We start from the raw sequence: 25965 nt of genomic DNA on the forward strand, positions 1-25965 counted from the left end.
TACAAGGGTATCAATAAAGGCGCAGAAAAACAAAATGTATTCAAAGCTTATTCACTGGTAATGTTTTCTGAGGGTATTTTCCAAAGGCATTCCTTTTATTTCATTATTTGTATGTAAACCTAATGTGTAACCTCTGTTTTCATCACTAACATGCGGGTGGCTGTGAACACGTTTAAATGTGTAAATTGGTTATTTGATATTCAGTTTATTAATGACTACTCGTTAGTTTCCAAAGCATTACACGTGTGGTAACACGTATAAAGGCTGAAAGTAATAAAATAATTTTTAAAATCGGACAAAATCAAACTGGAGTGTTAGTTATATCAGATAAGATGCTTATCATATATAGGGGCATATCAAAGTTTTCTCATAGTTATGCTAGCATTCTTGGAATACAGAGAACCTGTGATCTCACAATCAATACTTCACTTAAAGAGAATTCTAGGAAAGAAATAAAGAGACAAAATATTATTTAGTCACATTATAGGCTAATTGGTCAAAAACCACAGAAATGCTTTCAAACTGCTCAGTCATCAAATGTTAAACTCTCAGCAAGGTTAGTTGATAGTTTTTATATGTTATATTGTGCAAGTTACAATGCATAGTTGCATAGTGGACAATGCATAGTCCATCATAATTCGTTAGATAAGGCAATCATATCTAATTGCCTGTACAATGGTTCATGTAGTGTTTCCACTGGAGTTAAACGAGTCTCATTTGTTATTCTCAGGATGTTCAAGTGCAGAAACACAGTTAATATGGTGGGAGAGTTGTCAGATGCTTATTTATTTATTTTTTTCACGGCCAGTTTATGACATTGTGGTTTCATATCTTGTTCACGTAACTTTGTGGTTACTGTAAATCAAAGTGCCACTGGTGTGCTATAAAAGCCATGCGGGGACAACACTCTCCACCACTGAAGAACTTCCCTCGCACAACTCTTCAGGTAAGTTCACTGGCAAAGCTGTATGTAGCATTATGTGCAGACATACTTCTCATATCCTGCAATACTTTACAATACAGAAGGCTTTATCACTGAGGGTCTTTTCATTGGATTTGTTTAGTTAACTGCAACGCCAGGCCAAAGGAGTAGTAGTATTGTTAAATTCACGGCTATGCACCGAGAATTGTTTGAACACAGATGAACAGCCTATTATATGAGAAGAGACGCAACATATTTAATGGGAGGTTGAGCTATAACCCTGTAAGAAGAGGAGTGAAATTTATTCAGTATTGTGGATGTAAGTTCACAGAAAAAAACTGTGATCTATCTCTCAACTTCGGTGAAAAGGATTTTTTTTTTTTAACTGAGAAACAGCCTAATATTTATTTATGACTCAGACCTACAGCTGGTTTATTTGTTCGATCATTTACATCATTACGGTGTAGAATAGAATCCCAGAGAAACCGTATCCATCAAATACTGTTATCAGTGTAGTGTATCCCCATTGGTTGGAGTTGGTCCAATGCAAGCAAGATGAATTTAAGCATGTTGGCCCATGATAACTGTTCGAGCTTTCATGATTTGCTGTCAGTTTGTAAAACTACAGTGCTTTTGTGAAGCTGTCAGATGTGGGTTATAAGGAAGATTAGGTAATGTGCTGCTAGTGAGGAAGGTTTACAGATGATTGACTGACTGGATCCAGACATATATCAGTTCTGAACAGCAAAAATTAAAAAGAAAAAAAAGAAGTTTCTACGTATATTTGTATTCACTGGAATACTGTCCTCAGTGATATCCATTATAGGGTGGTCACTTATAAGAATCCTCCTTCCACTTGGAATCTCAAATTTGAGTCAAAGAGAAGAACAAATTATTCTGAAGACACTCCGAGGTGTTTGAGGTGAGACTAACCATGGTTTTATCTCTGGGACTTTCCTCTGAATCCAGCAAGATGACTACAGAGGACAAAGTAGAAGCTAAAGAGACCCATGCCTCCGCCCTCCACGACAGTGTCCGGGCAGAGATCTCAAGACGCATGCCCAGCATAGCGTTATCCATCGGAGGGTGCACCGTACACGAGAAGGGTCGGAACTGGGGAAGGCTTCTATCTGGGCTCATCGCTGTCAATGTTATCATTCTGGGCTCTGCCCTTGTGAGTGGCAGTGTCTTCAATAAGGTGGCTATCACACCTACCCATCTGCAGATCTTCCTCACAGTTCTCATCATCCTCACCACCATCTGGATGCTCTACTATTCAGCCTACACCTCTCGGGAAGACCATGCCGTGCTCTACAAAGATGGACACGCTGGCCCTATCTGGCTCCGAGGTAAGACTGATTTGCTTCATCAAAATTTACCTCAGAATTGTACAAGAATGGCCATAAAGTCTGTGAAATTCTTCATAAATGTCTTGTCAAATAGAATGTCTGACAGCATGAAAATCAAGCATGAGTTCTGATATATATTTTTTTTCTGCAATAATATGTATTTGCTTATTATTTGTATTTATTTAACCAGGCGGACTAGTGTTATTTGGGCTGTGCAGTCTTATCATGGATGTCTTTAAGATTGCTAACTACGTGGGTTATCTTCACTGTGAGTCTGCTGTGAAGATCATCTTTCCCTCTGTACAGGCTGTGTTTATGCTTGTTCAGGTATGATATTACTACTACACTTCCAGCACTCAAAGTACAGAAAATAACTACAGTTATGTGAGCAAAGTATGGATGTAATATGGATTTTCTTAATGTTCTGTTCTTTATGGAATTTCAGACATACTTTCTCTGGATTCATGCAAAAGATTGTGTACAGCTACAAAGGAACATTACACGGTATGCAGAGCTGTCTTGATCTACTTGCAAATTTTTCATAGAATCTGAATGATCTAAACATTGGATATAAAGCAATGTGAAAATGTCACAATGACATAGCTGGTAATCTGTGCCTAACTGAGTAGCGCCCCAGTGTACAGCAAGCAGGAATATAATAACTGGTTTGTTCGATTTTTTCTTTTTTTTTTGAAACCTAAAACTCAGACTTGATTCTTGGGCGACACATACAACGAACAAAAAGGGACATGTTACTCATACCTGTTTTAATGTTGTATAATACTTTGCTTAGTCTTCCGCTGTTTATCTGCCCCTTTGTCACTGTCGCTCTCTCTCTCCTCTACTCTTTGTACAGCTGTGGTTTGATGCTGACCTTGTCCACTAACCTAATGTTGTGGATGACGGCAGTTACAGAGGAGTCCCTGCACCAGACAGTGGTTCCCAACACTAACCATTCTGTAGCTCCTCGCACCATGGCTATAAAAGGTAACCTGAGGAGTTTACAGAAAAGAGTCTGTCTGTTTCGATTTCTCTTCAGTAATTTGTTGTTCAAGAACAGACTTCTGAATTTTAATGTTTTTTGAATTTCCATTGTACTTCAGTTTCATAGATCCCCATGTACAGTTCAACGAGCTGTCAACCCTAACTCAGTTGTTTTTTCTTTTTTTTTTTTTCAGCCGGTGGTGGAAACAGTGAGTGTGAGTGCAGTCATACAGCTTGTGGCATTTTTGAACAGGCATACTACTACCTCTACCCTTTCAACATTGAGTACAGCCTCTTTGCCTCAGCCATGGCTTATGTCATGTGGAAAAATGTGGGTCGCCTCGTTGATCAACATAACCACTACCCTCACCTCCGTTTCAGACTGCAGGACGTGCTGGTCGGACCGGCACTTGGGCTGATTGTTATAGTGGTGGGTCTGGCAACATTTGTGGTGTATGAGGTGGATGTGACAGCTCACGACGAAGGGAAGCGAATCAGGGCATTGACAATGCATTACATCACAACCCTGGTGGTTATTATACTCATGTCAATTGCCACGATAGCAGGTTGCATCATCTACCGGTTGGACCAGAGGGATCACGTATCAGGCAAGAACCCCACCCGACGCCTCGACGTGGGTCTTCTCTGTGGAGCCTCCATAGGCCAATTTCTTATCTGCTATTTCACCGTAGTGGCTGTGGTGGCATCAGGGGTGATGGGTCACCTTAGTGCTCTGAACTTAGTTTGTTCCCTATTCACTATCATCCAGCTGGGTGTCCAGAACGTCTTTATCATCGAGGGCCTCCACAGAGAACCATTCCATGAAACAAATGATGACTCTGTCTTCTCCAATGCTGTTGCTGTGAACTCTCATGAAAGCGCATCTCACAAGCCTTCAGATATAATAGGAGAGACAAAGTCAAACATTTATGTTATAACAGACACAACCCACAACCATGGACACACTCAAGCCCAGCCACATCAACTCACCTGGAAAAGAAGATTACTCAAAGAGATCTGTGCCTTCCTGCTGCTCAGCAACGTCACCGTAAGTTCCCTTTGCATTCTCGTAGAATTCAGAATAGAGGTTAATGTGAAGGGAGTTGGTCTTGCCTTTTCATTGTTACTGCTGTATCTCAGCGGGTTTTTATTGTGAAGGATTTAGAGTCTGACATCATAAATGTATTTACGTTCACAGCTTTGGATCATTCCAGCTTTTGGTGCCCGTCCCCAGTTTGATGATCCCATTGGAGTAGAGATTTACAACTATAACACGTGGGTAGCGGTGGTGAATATTGGACTACCTTTTGGGATTTTCTACCGAATGCACTCAGTGGCCAGTCTTTTTGAGGTCTACTTAACTTCCTGAATGCCTTTTTTCATGTGAAACTACATGGCCATGATATTACAATCACTGTATAAATACATACTGTACTTAACAGTACCTTTTTATAATTGTTTTAAAGATTGTCTTTTATCTTCCAAAACAATGCCATTTAGTGTAGAATAGCATTCATGTGAGCAGGTACACTGATTAATGATATACTAACATAACACACACACATTGGGACAGTTCTCTGATGAGTATTTACTGATTTTTGGCTGAATTGTAAATTAAGATAAGCTAAGGTTGCTGAGAGCCGAGACTGCCAGTGATGTACTGAGTACTTTATCTGGGCTTAACATTGTGGTAAATGCATGGTGCCAACACTGGCATAATGTCCAATGCCACAGAACACAGACTGTGAATATCTGGTCTAAAAGGAACTACTATGGGAAAACTATGAGAAATACTATGAGAATACTTTGGGAAGTACTATGAAATACTTTGGGAACACTGAATCCAAGAGACCTATATGCAGGATTTCACCTGTGAGGTGAAATTAATGAATAAACTAGAAAAATAACCAAATGTCCTGGAGGAATGACTGCAGTATCAGGGATGAGAATGTATGAGTTGAGTTTCAGCTTTTGTTTGTGCCATTCCAGAAAAGTTTATCCAGTGTGTGAGAAATACATGCAAACATACCTCATTTTCCACATCATAACCTTTTTTTGTTTCTTCTTCTTTTTTGTTTCTTCTTTTGCTTTGATATATATGATATATATTCTGATATATCTACTGTCAACTGTGAATGTGTTTGTAAGTATGAGAAGTATGTCTTTTCATTTTCAGGATATGTTCTTTAATAAAGAATTATGATCATATGAATTTTGTGTGATGGATATAATCAACACAAATGATCTCATAAAAGACTCCCAACATGGGATCCAAGATCTGTATCTTCCCCAACAACTGATAGCCATAAATCAGTGAAGATATTAATTCATAAAAGAGTCTGTATGTTCTCAAATGTACCTTTAAATGACTTTTTAAATGGCAGCTGAATTATGCAGCAAGAACCCTCACCCATATTCATACAGGAGATTCACGTTTTCAGTGAATATTTAACTTTGTTTCAGCATTCCCACCAGGCCAGTAAATTGAAACATTCTTCCTCTTTCCATCTCAGCTTTTATGGTTGCTTAATTTTTTTATTATGCTGATACAAAGAGCACATGAAGTCCCCTGTCAAAGCAAAGTGTTCTGTTGAGGACATTATTTATTTGACCCATATTTAAAAGTGATGGGAAGAGTGTCATGATTTAATGACCAGTAACAGCCACTGGTTCCGATCATCTGTGAAATAAACACTTCAAAAGATGTTTGAGATCAGATATGAATATTTTATGATAGCGTTTCATATATTAAGACAGAAATACTACTGTAAACATCAAGCATTGTATTTACACATTGGGCGCCATATTAACAAAACTGATATACAGACAAAAATATACGTATACAGGTACATCATAATTTATTTTCATCTAACATGTAGCAAATGACAAGTGCTAAAATGCTAATAGTCAAACTGGGTTGGAATACTGAAACAATCTTTTTTTGTTTTCATTTGGTCTCCATTCTCTGTCCTTTCATCACTGACTCAAAGCGTACTTAAAATGTCATTTTTCTGTTTCTGGCAAAAAAGAAAAAAATGATATCCATCATTCAAACAAAACAATAAAAGTACTAACACCATATGAAAGAGGGCAGACTTATAGCTTACACAAAAAATACGTTCTAATAATTTTATGTAAAAGCTTACACAATGCTGTCCTCTTGTGGTAGTTCCATTGCAATACTTAGTCCCACATTGACACAAGCACATCAATGCCAAAGAAGAAATTAGAGACCATATGAAGTTCTCAGACTCACAATCTTTGCATCAAAATAAAATGTATGTCCTGTACATATTCGTAAACATATTATATTAAGCATTTACATTAAACCCACAGTACAGAGAATCAATCGGTACAAACTCTTGTACAGTCTTGATAGTCTAAGCTATAGGACATTCTGTCGTCCAGCTATCTAAGAGTTGTAAGACTGATTTATAGCTAGCTTAATCTGGCATATACAAACCAGCTTCATCAAGTGGTCCATTAGTGCCAGGCCATGTGATGTCATGGCCGCAGAAACAGTATCCAGGTCTCCGGCATGTGAAATTTAACACTCTACACTACATTTCCCATCGTACCTCTACAAACTAAGGAAATTGAGGAAGCAGGATAAATATGATGATGAGACAGGCTGAGGACTGATGACTGTATGGGTGCCAGAGTGGGAGGAGTTAAGGACAGAGGTACCACCCACTCTCTTTTTCAGTCCATAGAGGAACACTTGACCTTTTGCCTACATCCTCTGGATCTCGAACAGACGCACATCCGTATCATACCAGATTGGAGGGTCCACATTTCTATTGCAAAACAACAAACCTCACTTAGTCCATGCACATTCACTTTTAATGCCACCAAAAACAGAATTATTTGTACACTACAATAAACAACTATGATTTTAATAGATGCTAAGATTGGTAAGGAACTAAATTTGAATAAGCACTCCCATGCTAGATTGCAAGTCAAAGATGCACTCACCGCAGATAGACCACTCCCCACATATACGTGCGGAACCACATGGCAGTGCCTGCATTGGCCTGGTACTTTCTGATGAGGATTGGGTGTGGCACAGGCAGCAAACCCACTAGTGTGCCATGCTGCAGGAACTTGAGTATCTCTGATTCATCTGTCAGTCCCCTTGAGAAACACAAATACTGACATAAGACTTAAAGACAGAGACACTCAGAGACAAACAGACATAAAGGGACAGACAGAAAGAAAGGCAGAAAGAAAGAAAGAAAGAAAGAAAGAAAGAAAGAAAGAAAGAAAGAAAGAAAGAAAGAAAGAAAGAAAGAAAGAAAGAAAGATCAATGTTGTCTTACTTGTCAATGCAGATCTTCTCAACCTGTGGGACCAGCACCTGTAGGAGGCGCATTATGGTCTGCAGAGGGAGTTTGCTCTTCCAAGAGAGAACCTTCATGAGAGAAGAGACAGTGGACATCAGATCCATACTGTATAGACCACTGGGCTGAAACTGTTCAAGTTTGGGTTGGCTACACAACAGCTACTCACCCATTCTGGTGTGGGGTTCCAGTATGTCACAGATGATGTGCTGGACAGACGCCTTCTCTCCATCTCTGCCTCCGTGTAGAACACATCCTGTTCAAAGAGAGAAATATTCTGCTAAAATGAATAGACACACAAAGAAGCATTAGGTAACAACTGTGTAAACATCACATGATGGCACTGAATTACTGCTGATCTTCCTAAGCAAAAATTGCACTTAAAAGCTAAAAAGCTTACACAAACTGGCTAATGGGAGATTCTCTGCTTGCCTTACCTCATTATCTCTCCCAGAGTTGGACTCTGTATCGCTTGCTCCTCCCATACTACTGTGTTCTAACACAGGAGTAAGTGGTGAGTCTGTCTGTGGTACGGTAACCATTGTCCCGTCCTCTGACACCTGGGATTTTTCTGTCAGTTTGTCAATTCCTAGAGAGAGACCAACCAAAGTGGGTGAGTGAGTGGGAGCCATTTAAACTACAACATAAACTAACAGGTGGGAGACATACCTGGCATGGCCACTAAGCTGGCCTTGAGTGTGCCTGGTTCTGCAGGCAAGGCTGGCCGAGAACCTTCCATAGAAACAGTCTCCTGAGAGCTGGTGCGAGAGATGGCATCCGGTGACTTCTTCTTTCTTTGTAGAGCCTTTTGTATGGACGTGTGGTCTGTGGGCAGGTTGGCAAGCTGGTGAAACACATTGCGTTTGCGAATGATGGCATACACCAGGTTGCAGTTGCCTGGGAACGGAGTGAACAAAAGAACAAAGAAGAATAAATATACATATGCAATAAAAGCATGTGGAAAAGAGTCATAGTATGGAAACTAGAAAGTGTAGTGACCAGATGTCCACAGTTAAATTGCCCACACCACAGGAGAGCTATAAATCTACATCTGATTGTACCAGACATGCCATTTATCACAAGAGGCAAGACAGACCCTAATGGCAGCTGCTGACTGATCAAAGCAACCCTGTGCTGATAAGTTCCATTTTCCTTAACAAAAGAATTGACACCTACAGTGTGTTAATGCTGGATCAATATCAAAAACCTGGATGGTGGAGGCAAAGACGCAGAGACTGTACTTATGTCTCATTCAAATCATGTTACTCAAGAAAATTCCACACTGCATATGGAACTGTAAAGTCAAATTTAATTTCACTCTGGACCTTTGTTCTTTTGCAGTGCTGATCATGATATGAAAATCACTGTAATTATCACTGTAAGTCCATGCCTTGAACCAAGCCTAGACTGCTTTGTTTTTTATTGATTGCTAAATTCACTTTTTCTAATTTTTCCGCAATTTCCTTTCTTCTGCTGATCACTGAAAATTCACCTATCCAAAGTTTTTCCGAATTCATGAAATCCCTGATCAAAATACTGTTGATTTTTATACTATATATTGTTGTGGACAAAGGCATCTGCTAAATGAACAAAACAGCAAATAAAATGACTAAATTACTAATGAAACAGGTCCTCTGAAGTTTAACTCTCCAATGAGGAACCGTTATGCTTTGTGAATAATCTTGCCATTTCACACTGTCCTAAGTTCAAGAGGACACTGAGAAAAACTGTGACACCTCTCACCTTGCAACTTTAACAGCCTATCATCAGTGCTAGAACAGTTTTCTTTCCTTACGTAATATTCCCCCATTGTACCGGGAAAAAAGTACAAGAATGGAAGCTTCTACTGTACGTTCAAGGAATTGTGGTTACCGAACCTGGTGCCGTGTTTCCCGAACAACTATACGAGGAGTCAGTATTGGGGTCCTCTCCAACTGCTCGAAGGCACCAAAGGCTTTGCATATTACAAAACTCCAAAACTACACCGAAGCCAAGCCCACTGTTATTGTCTAGTCCTAGAAATTCCTGTCACAGAGCCACTTCACCTGCAACCTCTGAGTCTGTAGATTTCAAACAGACCCTATTCATTCATCTGTCCCCCTAACCTCAAAGAGTGAGTCCCATCCATCATCAGCCAAGTGTAAGCCTAGCCAATCAGTGTTCTCCACAGCATTTGGCATGATAATTAGTTACCTTCTCTGATAACGTCACTACTGTAGTTAGAATAAACTCGCTGGACAGTCATGACTAATAGGCCTGTTTTACGACTAAGATTCTTCTTTTCCTCTTTGCATGGTACCATTCTGACTATGCCTGGTAGTTTAACGGAGCAGTTTGCACTTTGCCTGAATTAATACAGCTCTTACCGTTCCCACATTTAATCATGTTTGTCTTTACTATATACAGCCTGTCTCATCATCACACGTATCCTGCTTCCTCAGTTTCCTTAGTTTGTATTACACTGTCTTCTTTATTTGATCATTAGTATTAAACTTAATTATATTCTATCCTGCTTGTTTCTCTTGTCACAACTGAGCTGTACCACCTTTCAAGACTACACAAGCTCCTTCAGATCCTACTTATTCCTAAATTTTATTTGAGCTACTATTGATGTAATCTGTCCATTTCAATTGACTGGTGTCTCTAATTATTTAAGTAAATAATTATCATTGGTTCATTTGTAATTAATTGATAAGATTAGGATCACTTCATCCAAAATAATAAACAGTCTGAAGGACAGAAAACAAGGATTTTACCATCAAACTGGTACTGAATGATATTGTTGAAGGTCTCCAGCAGGAAGAAGACAAGATGGTGGTTCTGGGAGGCAGAGAAGAGGAACCAGTTTGTGGAGAAGGCCTCCAGAAGGTGCAGGAGTTTATTAGCTGCCACCATGGACAGACTCTTCAGGTAAGGAGACACTACAGGATCAAAGCAGAGACAGAACTTAATTTATATGCATCTCTTAGACATCTTTAAAACCAGCCACAACCCTAGAAAAACTCAAATGATTCTGTATACCTATAGGTACACTTTCTCTCTGGCACTGTAATACAGCAGACCAATGAATTTTATAATGTACAAATATCAGTTGTTAAATGACAGTCTGTGGTACTCACCATTCACTACAATGGTGAGCAGGCAGTCGTAGAGTGGCTGTAAACGTTGGTGTCCACTAGTGATAATTTTGTGGAAAACCTGAAGGTACAAAAGAAATTTACACTGGACTCCCAGGAAAGGACACACGTTGGCATACAAACGCTAACTCATGATGAAACCTGTTTCAACGACAACTTCAACTTTGTGAAAAGCACCAGAGACGTAGGCTTACTATGATGAGCAGGTCAGCGTGGGTGCCTGTGAACACTGGGATATCCATGGGGACATGTATGGAGTAGGGCTTATTTAAACGCACGCCAAAGTTTCTCTCCCCACTCAGCAGCAGCAGGATGAAGACACCAATATGCATGAGGCCCACGCGGGCTACAATAAATTACAACAGGGAGTGATTCACAGACACTTAAGATGTAGATAAGTAAAATACACACACACACCCCCACACGTCTGCACACTCAACTGCATGTATACACAGTAGGAGAGCAGTAGGAGGACAAGTAGTTAATGCGTACTCAGTACGTTAAGAGCCGAAAATTGACCGTGTAGATTACATATATGCACACAATCAAGAACTCCCCTTGACATTAGCCCAAATTCTGCGTCCACTCACACTGATCTGCCCTGGCGTCATTCAGGTAGTAGAGGATAGGCACCAAAATGTCCAACACATCACTGCTCTTCAGCACAAAGAACAGGAATTTCTGAATTGGAAGGAGACAGAAAGGAGTTGATGATCCAACAGTGAGATGTAATGTTACCTTGGACTAAAATGAAAGGTTCTAATCACTTACTTTGTTAAAGTCACAGAGTTTCCAAAAGAGTACGAGCAGTTCTTGGTGGAATTGGATCTTTTTGGTGGAGTTGGGCAGGTATGTTTGAGTAAGAGGGTTTGTCAGTAGCCGAGCAAGGCCTTTAAGCACAAAGTCATAATCCTGAAAAGGTCAAGAATAACCGACATATAAAAAGATTACTCACCAAACAAATGATTGATGGATTACTCATTCATAAACTCAAAACTACTAGGTTGTTTTAGACCCTTACCTCTTCCCTGTGGATTCTAGACAGGTAGTTCACAAACAGGTTATCTGGGCCAGCAGACTGAAAAAAGGAAAAAAATAAACCCCACAAAAACCTAAAATAAGCAACTTAATAAATCATTGTGATTAACCTCCACATAATTCATGATTCTCAGTGGTGATTATAGGGGGGGGGGTGCATTCTCTTACATCCTGTTCGTCAATGCTGGCAGGAGATGGAGCGCGATGGGGTGGGCCACCCTCATGCTCCAGGGTGACTATGAGGATTTGCACAGCCTGCTCCACCAGCTGCTCCCGGTAGTCGGAGAAGAGCAGGTGGTTGTAGGGGATACCGTACCCCACAGGGTCATATGCACACACTACATTAAGCAGTGAAGTAAACAGGGGTAGGGCATGCCTGAGGACACAGTGCAAAAAGTTAACATTTACACTGTATAGAGACATATACATACACTTGTGTGTAAATGCGTACATGCATGTGTGTTTATGTGTGGCTTTCCTCACCTGTTCTCTGTGGAGCAAAAGAAGGTCACCCATGGGTTGAGGATCGTGTTATCAGAGGATGGAGGCAGGTACATAGCCTCAGAGAAACACGTTAAAAGCAGCCTCAAAAGCTCAGTTCTGTACAAATTCCAAAGAGACCAGGCTCAATCAACAACAGACAGCTAAGCCTCTCAAAACACTTAACCACAAGCAATTACAAACACAAATATAGGAACAACAGACAACACAATCGCAATGATATAATAATAGAAGAATATACACATATACTGCAAAACAAATGAGGTGAAATATATACAGGCTAAAACCTCACACAAACAACTGAATAGATAAGCATATGTAAAATACATAGAAAGTCAAAGCAACAATAACAGACAACAGTCAACAAACACTGGATCAGCAAAGAGCCACCCACTCACTAACCTGTTGAGGTCATGGATGTAGTTGAGTGGGGGGGACTGGGCAAAGCCCACCCCAGCCTCCCAGATGTACTCACAGCTATCTAAAGTCTGCATGTCCTCCACAGAGTCCTGTACATTAAAGCATGTGATATTATTCTCGGCGGTCAGAGAGAGTGAGGAACAAAATCACTCTCAAAATTTGTATTTTACTGTGATTTTCCTCATGGTGACTTAGGAATGATACAGTCCCAAATATAACATTTATTTTAAATTCAGCATGCCTCATATGATTTTACTATATGTACATCAAACTGTGTCATAACGTGATGGGTTTTTTTTTTTGCCAAAAGGAATGATTCACCATTGTGTCTGCACCCTGTCATCAAACAACTTTTACACCATCTCTCAAAATAGAAACGAGGAGGAAGTAAAAAGAAAAATGCACTTCCAAGCTTTAGAAATGTCGACAGAGCATTCCACAAAGAAACACACATTCTATGTCAGCCAGCAGAGGGACAGGCTAGTCCACATCTACTCTGGTTCTAGAACTGACTAACAGGACAGGTTAGTGTAACACAGCAGGAACAAGGAAAAGGTTTTGTTTTGACCTTTATACACAGAGAGAGAGAGAGAGAGAGAGAGAGAGAGAGAAAGATGCAGCAGCAAATAATGATTACATATGGGGTAATGTACATGACTGAGACAGGAGACACCAGGAACAGACAGTTTCAGTATAGACTTGCAGTAATGAAGACTCACTGGGCCTCCTCTCTTGTGACTCTGCACGGTGAAGTCAGGGCAAAAGAGTAGATCTGCTATAGCCAGCAGTAGAGACTCTGCAAGCGGTCGTGCTCCATCGTCATCATCATCCATCTCATCCATCTATCAGGTAGACAGAGTGAGAGAGAGAAAACAAACTCAGCAAACAAAAACTGCTCCCAGTAAGTCCGCGCCAGCAACATGAACTGGACATGAGAAAATCAACTGTGGTTCCCGTTGAATGTTTGTATCTACCGCCAGAACACATCAAGTTTATATGACGTATTCATCTTAAATAATGATTTGCCTCTGTTTTGCGGTCACAATGGAAAAATTACGCCTTAGACTGGAATGAGGAAACTATTGTTTTAGACCACTGAGCTGTTACACCTCTCAGTTAAAACCTCCATGGACACGAATATGGAGACGTGCTGAGCTGTAGTTTGACTGAGGTTATTTAATGCAAGCCCTTGACTTTTCCTCCCACACTTTAGTGTATCCTGTGCAGTGCTAGAATGTAACTGTCAAATTCAGGCTGCAAAACAACCAACTTATTATTTCATGTGGAAGACTGAGGCAAAGCTTCCCATTACTGAAGCTTGATTTGTCATAACACAGGCTAGTTCTACTCTGTTCTGTATCTCCACCCAAAAAAAGACACTGCAATCCTCCTACCCCTGCTCTTCCAGCTCCTGGTACAGTGGACCAGAAGAACCCTCTCCAGTCCTGGTCCTCAAAGATGTAGGGCAGGATACGGGTGAGCATACGGGTGCAGTTCAAGACAATCTGCTTCTCCCTTTCAGAGGGACAGCCAGATTCTGCTCCCTGGACCAGCTTCTCCACAGCCTGAGGAACAGCCATGCATTATCAAATACATACATTCTCAACCCACACACACACACACACACACACACACACATACACACACACACCCTCATTCTATTTTACAGGGTGCTGCATAATGTCAAGAGGTGAAACATTAGAGAGATAAAACAGGATTTCACAAGCCTTTTAAAAATAGAGGAATGCTAAACCAGAGACCCCATCCTTAAACAAATACATTAAGTGCACTAGGTAAATTGGCACCGCACAGCTTGAAAGATGTCACAGATGGTACGCCTCAGCAAAAGCTCTGGGCTCTGTTTTGTTCTTCTCTTCAATATCATATTAGTCTCAGCACTGACGACATTACATTAATTTGTTTTCCTTTCTGATAGGAGGTTTGTAAAGGAAGTGGAGAACTGGAGGCAGGAAGGGGAAAGGACCCTGCCTCTTTCCTGCTCATTTTAACAGTATACTCTGGGTTTCGACTGACCAAAGTAATCTCTATATGACTCATATGAGAAGAACCAAGTTTACTGATAATGTTGAAGCAATTTCAACTCATACTTCCAGATCTCCTGTACTCTGTGTTTATCTGTAACCAGTGATATGCTGATGTGGGGCTTAATACTGGCAGGCTTGTGAAATGTCAAAATTGATTAACTCAAGATTTAGGTGAAGTTGTGAGTAATACCTTGTAACAGAGGGTTGCAAGATTGGAAGGGGACTCCTCTCGTACTGCACGTATTTCCGCTGCTGGCACAAGGGCAAAAACATCCTGTACTGTTGTGGCTGTATCTGCCCAGAACTGGTCCCAGAAAGCATCGTCTGTGGCCTCCACAGGCTGTGTGAGAGAGCAATGGCTGAACTACGTTTTGCAGAGACCTTGTGCAAACATTCCCCACAGAGACCATGGGTCTTCTGTATCCAAGACACCGGTAAATTCAAGAGTGCAAATGCGTCATAGCACTGACAGTTCATTTCTCTCACTTTCACGGGGCAACTGAAAATAAACACGACGCGTCTTACTACTAATGACTGAAAACAACAAATACATTGCACTAAAAATTTCAAGTCAGAAAGATGCAACGTATTCTAGTACTGGAGCATACTTATTTACAAAAGGGGGTATAATTACATTGGACGACGCGCTCACACCAGGCCACCACGAACACCTGTCGCTCTTGGAGACGGCGAATGATCGAATATGCGTCATCAGCCCATGTGGGACATGCTAAAATCTGTGCCGCTTGGCTTTAATGTTATTTTTGTTTATCCCAGAATAGCGATTTTTATTAGCACGCATGTAGCTTCGGTGGTTTGAAATTGAGCTGATAATTCGTCATGTTGCGTTGACAAATGAGCATGTATAACTAACATCTTTCCATAACGCGGTTGTGGGGTAAAAGGACAGCATAATTTCAAGTCAGTCGAATTTCAAGCAGAGCAGAATTATTAATGAAATTACTTATGCACTTTAAGACATGAAATACGAGACAAATCGGTCACACGAATTATCATTCGTGTTTTGTCAATAAATTACAATGATCAGAAACCCATCTGTAAGAGATGTCGCTCTTCATAAAGCCAACACAAACAGAATCAAAACAAATCAACCAATGACAACACCTCAAATGCAGAACGCACACCTGTCAGTGTTTAAGCATGTATATTACGTAAATCTTCAAAACAATTAATAAATGAGATAAAAACCATTTCTTTGAAATTTAATTTGTGAGTCATGCGCTCACTGCATCTCATCTCATCCTTGATGTTGCTGCACCATCTGATTCGCTTTTTCCGTCGTCGCAGCTTGTCTGCATCTGAAGCCCATAAAAAAGGAAACGTTAAATGAAAAAGGATATTTTAAATAACCTCTACCTGTGTTTTGGTTGTAAGCTGTATGACGGCTTTCCTAAAATTCAGTTTGGAGTCCGTATTGCCCATTCTTATTTTTTTCTCCTGTGATACGTCGCCACTGCCATGAATCCCATCTAATCCCTCTTCACCTCCTCCCTCGGTTGTGTCATTTGCGGAGGCGGTGGATGATGGTGTACTGCCAGAAACTTCCGGGTTCCTGGCGCAAATGGTATTTGGTAAAAGACAATATGTATAATACTAAGTAGAATATATTCAAATTTACACCGTATTAGACACTTGCAGTTCGATAAAGCAGGTAGAGCCTATTGTTGTAAAAATTGCCTCTGACGGTTAGGTATAACAAATACACTTATGGTTACTGAAGTTGAGCTTTTTATGAACATCTATGTCTATTATGTACTGTTATAATTCTGACAGTTTTGATTGTCCCTTATCAGCAATTAGTTTTGACTGAATAACATGTACTGCAAAATATATCAAAAGGGGTATTGATAGAGGGTCTTAATAGGCCTGTAATTAATAGGGCTACTAATAAGTCTATACAGCGTAACAGTGACATCCTGAGGGAAACCATGGAAAGGACAGACTCTTGCTTTCTCGAAAAGACATAAGTTATATTTGAAATAGCAGTACTTGCTTTCATTTATCTGACTCCCTTCACTTTTATTCACCGACTAAAATCAGTGTAGTTTGCTTGTTTCCTGGTTAAATAAACAAAGACAACTGAATTAAAATTTGTTTGGGGTAGAGGACTGAAATAATGATGATGATGAACCTGTAAGGATCAAGCTGGAAAAGGCTTCAGGACTTACTTTGTCATGAAATGCAACTCTGCATAATGCAAATGATCCAGTGCTGTTCATTTACAGTTAATTTTAGAAGACACCAAGAAGAGTCACAAATATGTGAGCTGCCCTCCGAAATCATTAAGGAATACAATACAAATAGCAAAGGAGGAGTCTCTCTCTCTCTCTCTCCCACCACACAAAAAAACACACACACACACACAAAATCTGGTTCAAACCATGCAATGCACACCGGAAACACTGGGGGTTTTAGACCGTGACGCTATTCTTTACAGCCAATCTGGTTGCCCCTTTTAAGACTCACGCTTGTGACAGCGCATGCGTTGTAGTATGTAAATAGTACTTTGAGCAAAAGCTAACTAGCTGCTGAGATATACTCCCACTTGGTCTAGAATACCGGCGAATTTTATAACGTAATTTTAGAGCGAGTGGGGATTAATGAAGCAGTTGGGAGACTGATTATACAAAGTTTATGGAGTATTACCTGCGTTAACGGTAGTTTCGTTGACTGTATAATACTTAGGAAGATAGTAAGCTGGCTAACTTGGTGTTCCGTTAGCCAGTGGAGCTAACAGAATTATGAGAGTACAGAGCTAAGCTTGGCTAGTTTCCTGGAAAGCTGTGTCGGTGGATTGAAGTGTTAGCTTTTCTGCGTTTAAGTAGTCGGTTTTCCTGAGGTGAACGATTCAGTTGGCTTGATCAGTCCACGTGCCTGGTTAATTTTTGTTCTCTGATAACAGTACATAGTAAGTTTGGTCCATTTGTTAAGCTAAGGGAGGTTCATTTTCTTTGGCCATGTCCAGGCGTCAGCAGTAGCTAGTTTAATGCTGCCGGTCAACAAATTATTATCAAAAAAGACCTGTGCTAGTTCGGAAGAAAGATTTGGAGCACACAATAAGATTCCCGAGGGTGATCGCCCTGAAATAAATCTGTGTACTAGATAATAGTTTTCTTTGTCACAGCACTTTGACAAATCAACCGTGCAGAGATGCTAACCGAAAACAGGTGAGTCATTTGTTCATTTGATTGCATTTCTCTTGGCGAATGTTGGAGCTTTCTGTTCGTTCACCTTGACGCATAATCGTTGCAACTAAAACGAAGTTTATGGAATTGTACAAATAGATCTGTTAATTCGCTGTCAAACGAATAGCCACATTCCAGATGTCACAACATATACATTTGCGTGTGTAACCCCTTACAGAAAACGTCAACGCTGTCAAGGCGATGAAGAGGATGGGCAGCTGATGCCGCGAGCCAAAAGATCAAGCACTGGTCACCTGCCTTCAGAGGTAGGCCGAGATGCGTGGGATTCCGAGGTAAGAATTTATGAAGGAGAACAGTGTTTTCACACTGCAGTTTTAGTAGTGTCTCTGCTTTGATATGTTGTCATAATGTCGTGGGGTTATGAGATGTTCAGTAATACTTTATGTAAATTATTACGGATCGTGATGGATCTTCAGCACACATATTTTATTAGCCCAAAAGTGTGTTCTGATGTAAAACTTACTTGTGTCTCAATTTGTAACTGTTTTAATACCAGTCAATTTGTAATATCAGACTGATGCATAAAGAGGCTGAATTGGTTGTTCTGTTATTCAGTATTATTGTCCACTTCTCCAGTCTTCCAGCAGTGACAGCAGTGGGATCAGTAGTCCTGAGCATGTTGCAGGAGGGAGCAACAGCAGCAGTCAGTGTGCCGTAGATAACATGGGGGCCCTCAATGCCCATAGCCCCTGCAGTCCTCTTAACACGACCCAGTCCACGGAGCAGTCAGGTCCAATGAGCCTCGTCTCCTACCACCAAATCAACCGGGTCCTGAGAGAAGCCCACTTCCACAGCTTGCAAAGCAGGGGCCAATCCAGAGACAGGTGATCTACCCAGACCTGTTTGCCTCGATTGGGCATGAAATGATATTACCATCGGCCTGCTAAAGGTCCCTTACCATTCCTCAGAAGACAGGGTCAGAGGTCAAAGACTTCATTGATTTCATTTTCATTCAACTCTGTCCCTCACTATCTAGTTTTCTTTGCATTTTAGAGCTCTCATCATACTGGTGTGTTTTTTGGAGAAAGAAAAATATTCTTGGTACTGTATACTTGCTGACTAATCAGAGCACAGAAGTGTTCGTGTTGTAAGCAATAACAGCTTAACGATAATGCAACATCTTGTGACATTCACTGTGTAAACTTTTTGTAACAGATTGGTTTTCACTAAAAATGAGAGCTTCATTGTGAAAGACTTACATGGATCTGCACTTGGAATATATATTTTTTGTTTTGTTGTCAAAATCTAATGTAGAGAAAACAGAAATTTTGCAATGCACTTGTGAGTGAGAGGAACAAGAGGGTTATTAATCAAACCTCAGATCCATGTAGGACATAAACAACAATCCAACAGCACAAACCTCAGAAAATACTGATGAGCTTTGTGTAAAGTGATCACCAGGGGCACAGACTACTGTCCAGTGATCCCCTCCCTGACGCTGGCTCCATAACTGGTGCCGTGGCTACTGCTGGCCCACTGTGGAAATGTGTTTGGTGTGATGTTTTGAATTCAGATGCATTTTAAAGATGTCGATTATTTTTATGATGCTGTTTTTGTATCGACAGATTTGCATTACATTTTACATTTAAGTCACCTACATTTTAAAATAAAGATAGATGTTATTAAGCACCTTTTTTGTCCCCTGCTTTATTCAATGTATAAATTCTCACAGAAATGTTTCAGTCCGATAGATATTTATACCTTTCATCTCTTGAAAACCTCAGTCGATTGCTGTAGTCTGTGGGCCCCCAAAATTGTACAAGTAGCTGAAAAAACATGAAAGAAAGGAAATCCTTTTTAAAGCAGAGTCGTGTGAGCATGATGAATTACTCCTCATACACTGGGCAGCACATTAATGAGGTATGACCTGTGTGTGAGGGAGGAGTAAGAAAAGGTTGCCTTAATTAGAGCGCTACACGTCTTTGTCTTGTCACTTGCGAGGTGTAACAGATTACACATATTAATGCTCCTCCCATAAGCCCCTCCACTCCACTGTGTGTGCTCATTACTGAATCCTTTAGAATGCTCAGGCCTCCCCATAGGTGGACAGGCATGACAGATGCATCTATAATGACACAAGAGTGGAGGATTAACATGCTAACAAAGATATCATTTCTCTGAAAAAAGACCCCCCCCCCCCCCCCCCCCCCCATTTTTGAAGGTTTTGAAATCCCAGTGTTTTTGCAGATTTTTGCAGATGTAATCCCTCGTACCTTTAAAAGGTTGCCTGTTCAATAAGTATTGATGTTTTTAGTTGGCTTAAAAGCATGTGCGCACAGTGACTTTTGAGGTCATTGAACAGACATACATAACCACAAAGTCTTATAAAGTAGACAATAAATTGAGCTCAGAAGTTTGGTTCTTTACTTGTGCATTAGCTAAATGCAATATACTACTTTTCAATCTGGCATTTGCCATCATTTAATTTAACTCTGACAATAAGACAGTTACCCACTACAACAATAGGTCTCTTTACAACTGGCACAAACAAAACAAATTATGTCATTAAAAGATTTCAGTCCTCTTGTCTAAAAGATTACCTCAAGGGACATGCTATCCACAAGATAAAGTTTATTTTAGAAAACAAGATTGCATTCCATTTGGTTTCAGGCCTTTCTGGTTAGACACTTATGAGTTTAAACACGCGACTAAGGGTCCTGTTTAGAAGCTTGGGTCAGTAATATGAAAAGTAATTAAATTCAAAACATAATGAACTTCGTTCATGGAGCAGGACAGTTTTATGGAATAAGTCTGATTGAAAGAATCTATGCTGATAAACAGCGATGTGATTTGCAAGTCTGGGAAAGATATGGAATAGCCACTGGAAAAACATGTTGGAGGGTACTCAGAGAATCTGTATGGCTGTCTGTCTATAGGTAATGGTGACCATGGTGACCCCTGTCAGGTCTTGAGACACCAGTCACACTGTAATATCACAATGATGCCAGTGTTAAAAAAGGACACTAAGTGCAAATGAAATTTAAAAAAGACAATGAACAAAAGAGAGTGATGTAACGATGTTTGAAAGAGGCAGATTTTCATATGAATAGGTACACTCATGACATAATTGTTCACTTGAGGTTGTGAATAACATTTCATTTTTTATCAATATGTGCAGCTTCATACAACCATCAACAGATGGCAGCAGATTCACAATAGGCCAGAAGGGAAGCCCCTATACACATCACTTTGGAGAATTCATTCAGAGGGATCATTTCCAATGGTGAAATATTTTGAGTTTTTCTTGAATACTAAGCATAAGCCTTTGTCCATATCACACCTGAGTTGCGATAAATGCAATCAAAATAGCCTTATGAAGTTATCATCAATCAGTGTCATCCTGTGAACACACACACATTCTGCCATGCAGTGTGAGCGCTCGTATGGTATCTTTAGACGTTGCTGGAAGGTGTGCACACTCTGGTGTTTCTTGTGGTGTGAATGATGAATGGTTTGTACCAGTTGTGCAGGGAGGCAGCATAGAGTTAAAAGGACTGTCCTTGTTCTGGTATCTGAGTGTGCGCATACATTGTTTTATTTTTACCATCACTATCACTAAAATCTGGGTTAGATTCAAGGCCTCATGGTCCTTGTCCTCTCTGAAAAAAAGAAGGAAAAAAAAAAGAAGAAAACTGGAATACATTTCAGTACAAGTATTGGGAAAGGTACAGTCTGACCAGTATAAAATTGGCTTGCTTGTAAATCAGCTGACTCCTGTGGAAGGGGACGGATGATTTTTTTTTTTCTTGGGAATGCATTTCTGTTTGCTTTTTCCATTCATTTTTAATCTGCAACTAGTGTTTTGTACAAAATGTACTGTCAAACAAAAGCAAAGGTCTTGTTTAATTTTAAACTTTTAGGGGAAGTATTTTGACAAAATATCAAGAACGTTCAAATAATATAGGCATCATCTTTCAGATTCATTTTTGTATACTTTTTTGACTGTGTTATTGCAAAGAAAATTATTCTCACTGGTTTGCTTATCCTTGACAATCCCAGGTAAACCTTGGAATACAGGGACACCAGTACCAAAGGACAGTGTTAATGAGAAATCCCAGCTTGTCACACACAGTACTCTGTGCATTCTCTGCTCTCTATGCCAGAGTTGGTTGCCTGGGCATCTGTTGACTGGCATGGGCTTGGTGTTATACTGGCACAGATAGTGTTGGTCCTCCGTCATTAGCCAACACCAACATCTGTTCTGCTCCACCATGGAAATAAACTTAGCCCTCTAGGCCCCCTCCAGCCCTCAATCAGTGGAGTTAATGACCAACCAGTCTTGTTATTAGAGTCTTATTGCTTGAGCTGAGTTTCATCCACAGAAAACAGGAATGCTCCAGAAAAGAACAGAGAGGGGTGGATGGGGTTAGTGGTGGTGGGGGGGGGGGGGGGGGGGGGGGGGGGGGGGGGGGGCATTGCTCTTTTGGGCTAATTTGTTGAGGATTGGATATAAAGTTGACTGTTAGGTTAAAAACATTAACATATCTGGAGCTTGGTCTTTGATACTTCACAGAACAGATCATTTAATGTTGTTGTTTTTTTTCGGTCCACAGTGGGAGACATTCTAAACATATTATGACATGGGAGAAGACATACAGTTAATGTGAGTTTTCTGGTTCATTGGACATTACAGTGCTCTGAGGACTCAGTAACACCCATGTAACAGTTCCCTCTGTAAAGTCCACCTCATTCTTTCTCCTCCCTCTTTTAACTCTTTCAAAACAACCACCTCCCCCCTCCTCTCTTAAGCTTAGAGATCAGACACTTCAGTGAACTACCAGCAGGAGAGCCTGTGATTCAGGATGAGAAAGAAAGAAAGAAAGAAAGAGAGAGAGACAGAGAGAGGAGGAGGAGTCTGGACTTCATATACTATTTCAGACGCCTAGACTGTCGCCATGTCTCCCTCATGGTTAAGTAAAGAAAGCAAACATTTTCCCCCGCGCTTTCTATAGAGTTTCTTCGGGAGTCAGTGTGTTTTGCAGGCAGGAAAGCTGTAGCTCTATCAGCGTGTCACACTGTGCTGGACTGACTGTCAGCTCTTTATGGGCACCCCATTCAGTCCCACACAATATGCAGCACAGACAATCTACAGCCGACTATTTTCTTTTCTGTGTAAAAAGCCACGGTCAAGGCTCCCCACTAATGAACGCCCTCCGTAGAGTGCAATGTTGAAAGGCCTCAATCATTTTCACCTAAAGAAAAACAGAACTTAAGTATTTTTGGCCACGCATGCTTTGCATTGTACTTGTGAAGGATGGTCTTGTAGGAATGACTGATCTGTTTTTAGATCTTGAGAGTTTAATAAGTGTTTTTGCTTTAGTCTTTTTTCCCTTTTTCTCCCCCTCCCACTCTGGAATGCCCAGTGAACCGTGACCTTGTAGGCGTCCCTCTGTCACACTGTAGCCAACTCTAGCACATACGTGAAGGCAATCACTCATTTTCCACACTACGGCCAGCAAATTCGCATTAGATCAACTCATTTACTTGAGTTACGTGAATTTTGAATCCTTCTCTCATTTTCAATGAATCATTATAACCATGACCGATCAGTCTGCAAACACAAGTGTGACGGTCCCCGAAAACGTAGTCCTACCTCTTGCGGGGCTTCACAGTCTCAACCAGACAGAGACGCTGTGTAAACTTACTGTGTGGGACCCTGCTTTGGCACACAATGGTCCGTCTACAATACCAGCATGCTGCAGCCAATATCTGAACGCATTCCTGTTTTACGTTGACCGGTCCTACTGCGGTTCTTGCAGGTCCTATGGAAATCGGGTACTAACACTTATCTGGACCCATCGAGAAATGGCCTGCGTCACTGGTATCTTTCATCGGAGGAGGAGGAGTCATATGCTACCTCTCTCATCAGTGCTTCATATCAGCTGCCGCAGAGGTGCAATTTGTTGCATTTGGACCATAACTGTCAGGAAGAGATATGCTCTCTCTTAAATAGCTGCCCATAATCCTTTCCACTCCCCATATTATCCTAATTGAACCCATGGGCTGCCAACACCATCAATAGCTGAGCTCATCTCCAAATTAATAAAACATAGGCCCCAAACGCATGCCTTCATCACGGCTTAATGCCGCATGGATGCCAGGCCTCAGAGCGTCACTGATTGTCTTGTCTGAGCAGGATAGAGAAGTTGCACAATAAAAGAATATCATTTTCTCTTCAAATAGTCGCCTGAATTTCTGTTATCTCCACTTTGAGAATCCCCTAAGTCCCAGAGAGTGCTTTTATGCAGAAGACCTTGAACATGTGAGTTTCCTGTGGCGTTGATAATGGAAACCCACTGCGGTTTGTCTTAAAAACCTCGTCTCGCCTGCTCTATACGCGCACTCTACTCACAGTCTGTGGTCCCGGAGCTTTGTCCAGGTGAAAATGGTTCAAAATGAAAAGGCTCAAGTAGGAACTCAAAGACATTACCATTGCAGGATACAACATGTATTTTCATGTCCTTTAAGGATTTCCAATGAGGTGTGTAAGACACATGCGTACCATTAGATTTAACCGTTAATAGCATCAGCACTTTGCTTATTTTTCTAAGGCTGTGTGTCCCTGCCAGCATGGAGTGGGAGAGAACAGGAGTGGGGGTTATGATTACAATAAAAGTGTGGTTTTAATGAAAACAACTTCAAATGGAGGCAAAGCAAGCAGCGTGTAGCAGTTATTAAATACATTTATCATGTCTGTTAACAGTTACTCAAGTTTCTCTTGCTATTTACTGCCCTCATTCCTTTCCACTGTTTTACCTTTTTGTGAAAAGAACTGCAAACACATACACACACCAACACACACACACACACACACACACACACACACACATACACACAGAGCATGCAATCTTCAGTCACAAGCCCTCCTTCTTATTATTCTGTGCTGTAAAGTGTCTTTTCATTTCAACAGAAAGGGAAACTCTTGTTTTGACATCCTCTCAGCTTTTTGGCTCCCTACTCTTCTCGCTAAAGAGAAGCAGGTCTCATGGCCTTGATCCTACACACACAGACAAGCAAGGTTCCTTCAACAGCTACACAAGATAGAAGGCCTTGAGTGAACCAAAGATCTCTTTGCTGTTCAATGTCCCATTTTATTGCACGGCATGCACTGATAAAGGAAGAAAAGACTTTGGCATGCAAAGACAGGAATGCCATTAAAGCAGTCAATACAATGACAAAACTATGGGTTCCCAAGGCTGGAATTTCACAATGAATGTTTTCTGTGGACCTCATAACGAGAGTTTGACAATGACTGAGCTGCCTATACTTTACCATACAGACTCATACAACGAGGACTGAAACGTTTCAGAAATATATATCTTTTAGGCAATATCTATGATTACTATGATTTCAGCAAAGAATGACAACACGCAAGACACACAAAATTGAATTCAGAAGAGGTGTATTGCACAGATTCTAACATGTTGTCCCATTTTGCAGTGGAGGAGTAATCACCTAACCCATGAGAGAGAGAGAACGAGAGAGAGAGAGAGAGAGAGAGAGAGAGAGAGAGAGAGAGAGAAAATAATAAAAAACGAAGAAGTCTCAGCACAATGCGGAGAAAAAAGCACACTCTTTCATCCGGAGCACTCAGCAGAGCGTCGGACAAATTTAAGAGTGCGGTGTACTTTGCTGTGACTGACAAGCCTGCGATGATCTCATTACAGTGCTGACCTACATAGAGCCTGTAGGCCTGATTCTACAGAATACGCTAAATTACTGCGAGAGGGTGATAAGCCGGGATCTGAAATAACACTAGCTAGAGGTGCAAACCCCGACGGCTGGTTTTGCACCTCCGCAGCTTCACTTGAGTCTTGTTTTCGTTCACAACAGTGCTGTGGCTTATAGAGTCTGTGCATCTGTTTGCAGAGCTATAGTAATTTCAGCTAAGTACGCTTTAAATTTATTCTGCTTTACTCAGTATTCAGATCTGACATACAGAAGAGTCGTTCGAGATGAGTTGGATCTGTTAATTGTCCTGCATGTGGACTAACCATTTAGG

At 40.8% G+C, this 25965-nt stretch overlaps 3 protein-coding genes across 3 annotated transcripts; 2 read left to right on the plus strand and 1 right to left on the minus strand.

Moving 5' to 3' along the window:
• The first annotated feature begins 1856 nt into the window (after positions 1-1856).
• On the plus strand, positions 1857-4624 carry otop2 (otopetrin 2). The gene is made up of 6 exons (XM_030789693.1): positions 1857-2271; positions 2462-2598; positions 2717-2775; positions 3128-3258; positions 3450-4303; positions 4454-4624. Exons 1-6 carry the CDS (start codon positions 1857-1859, stop codon positions 4622-4624), a joined length of 1767 nt encoding a protein of 588 aa, XP_030645553.1.
• Positions 4625-6988: 2364 nt separating this feature from the next.
• Positions 6989-16190, minus strand: hid1a (HID1 domain containing a). Its single transcript, XM_030789964.1, has 19 exons — positions 16114-16190; positions 14927-15076; positions 14086-14256; positions 13411-13533; positions 12674-12780; positions 12254-12370; positions 11939-12146; positions 11754-11810; positions 11504-11644; positions 11323-11413; positions 10927-11078; positions 10715-10793; positions 10352-10516; positions 8265-8492; positions 8033-8184; positions 7765-7851; positions 7575-7666; positions 7231-7389; positions 6989-7052 (listed from the first exon to the last, which is right to left on the minus strand). Exons 1-19 carry the CDS (start codon positions 16177-16179, stop codon positions 6989-6991), a joined length of 2409 nt encoding a protein of 802 aa, XP_030645824.1. The 5' UTR covers positions 16180-16190.
• A 1537-nt stretch (positions 16191-17727) lies between these two features.
• LOC115826230 (protein FAM104A) lies at positions 17728-18997 on the plus strand. The gene is made up of 3 exons (XM_030789967.1): positions 17728-17924; positions 18121-18235; positions 18540-18997. The coding sequence occupies exons 1-3, from the start codon at positions 17908-17910 to the stop codon at positions 18789-18791; spliced, it is 384 nt and encodes a 127-aa protein (XP_030645827.1). The 5' UTR covers positions 17728-17907; the 3' UTR covers positions 18792-18997.
• The last annotated feature ends 6968 nt before the right edge of the window (positions 18998-25965 follow it).

This window comes from Chanos chanos, chromosome 13 (assembly GCF_902362185.1).
Source record: "Chanos chanos chromosome 13, fChaCha1.1, whole genome shotgun sequence".
Lineage (NCBI taxonomy): Eukaryota > Metazoa > Chordata > Actinopteri > Gonorynchiformes > Chanidae > Chanos > Chanos chanos.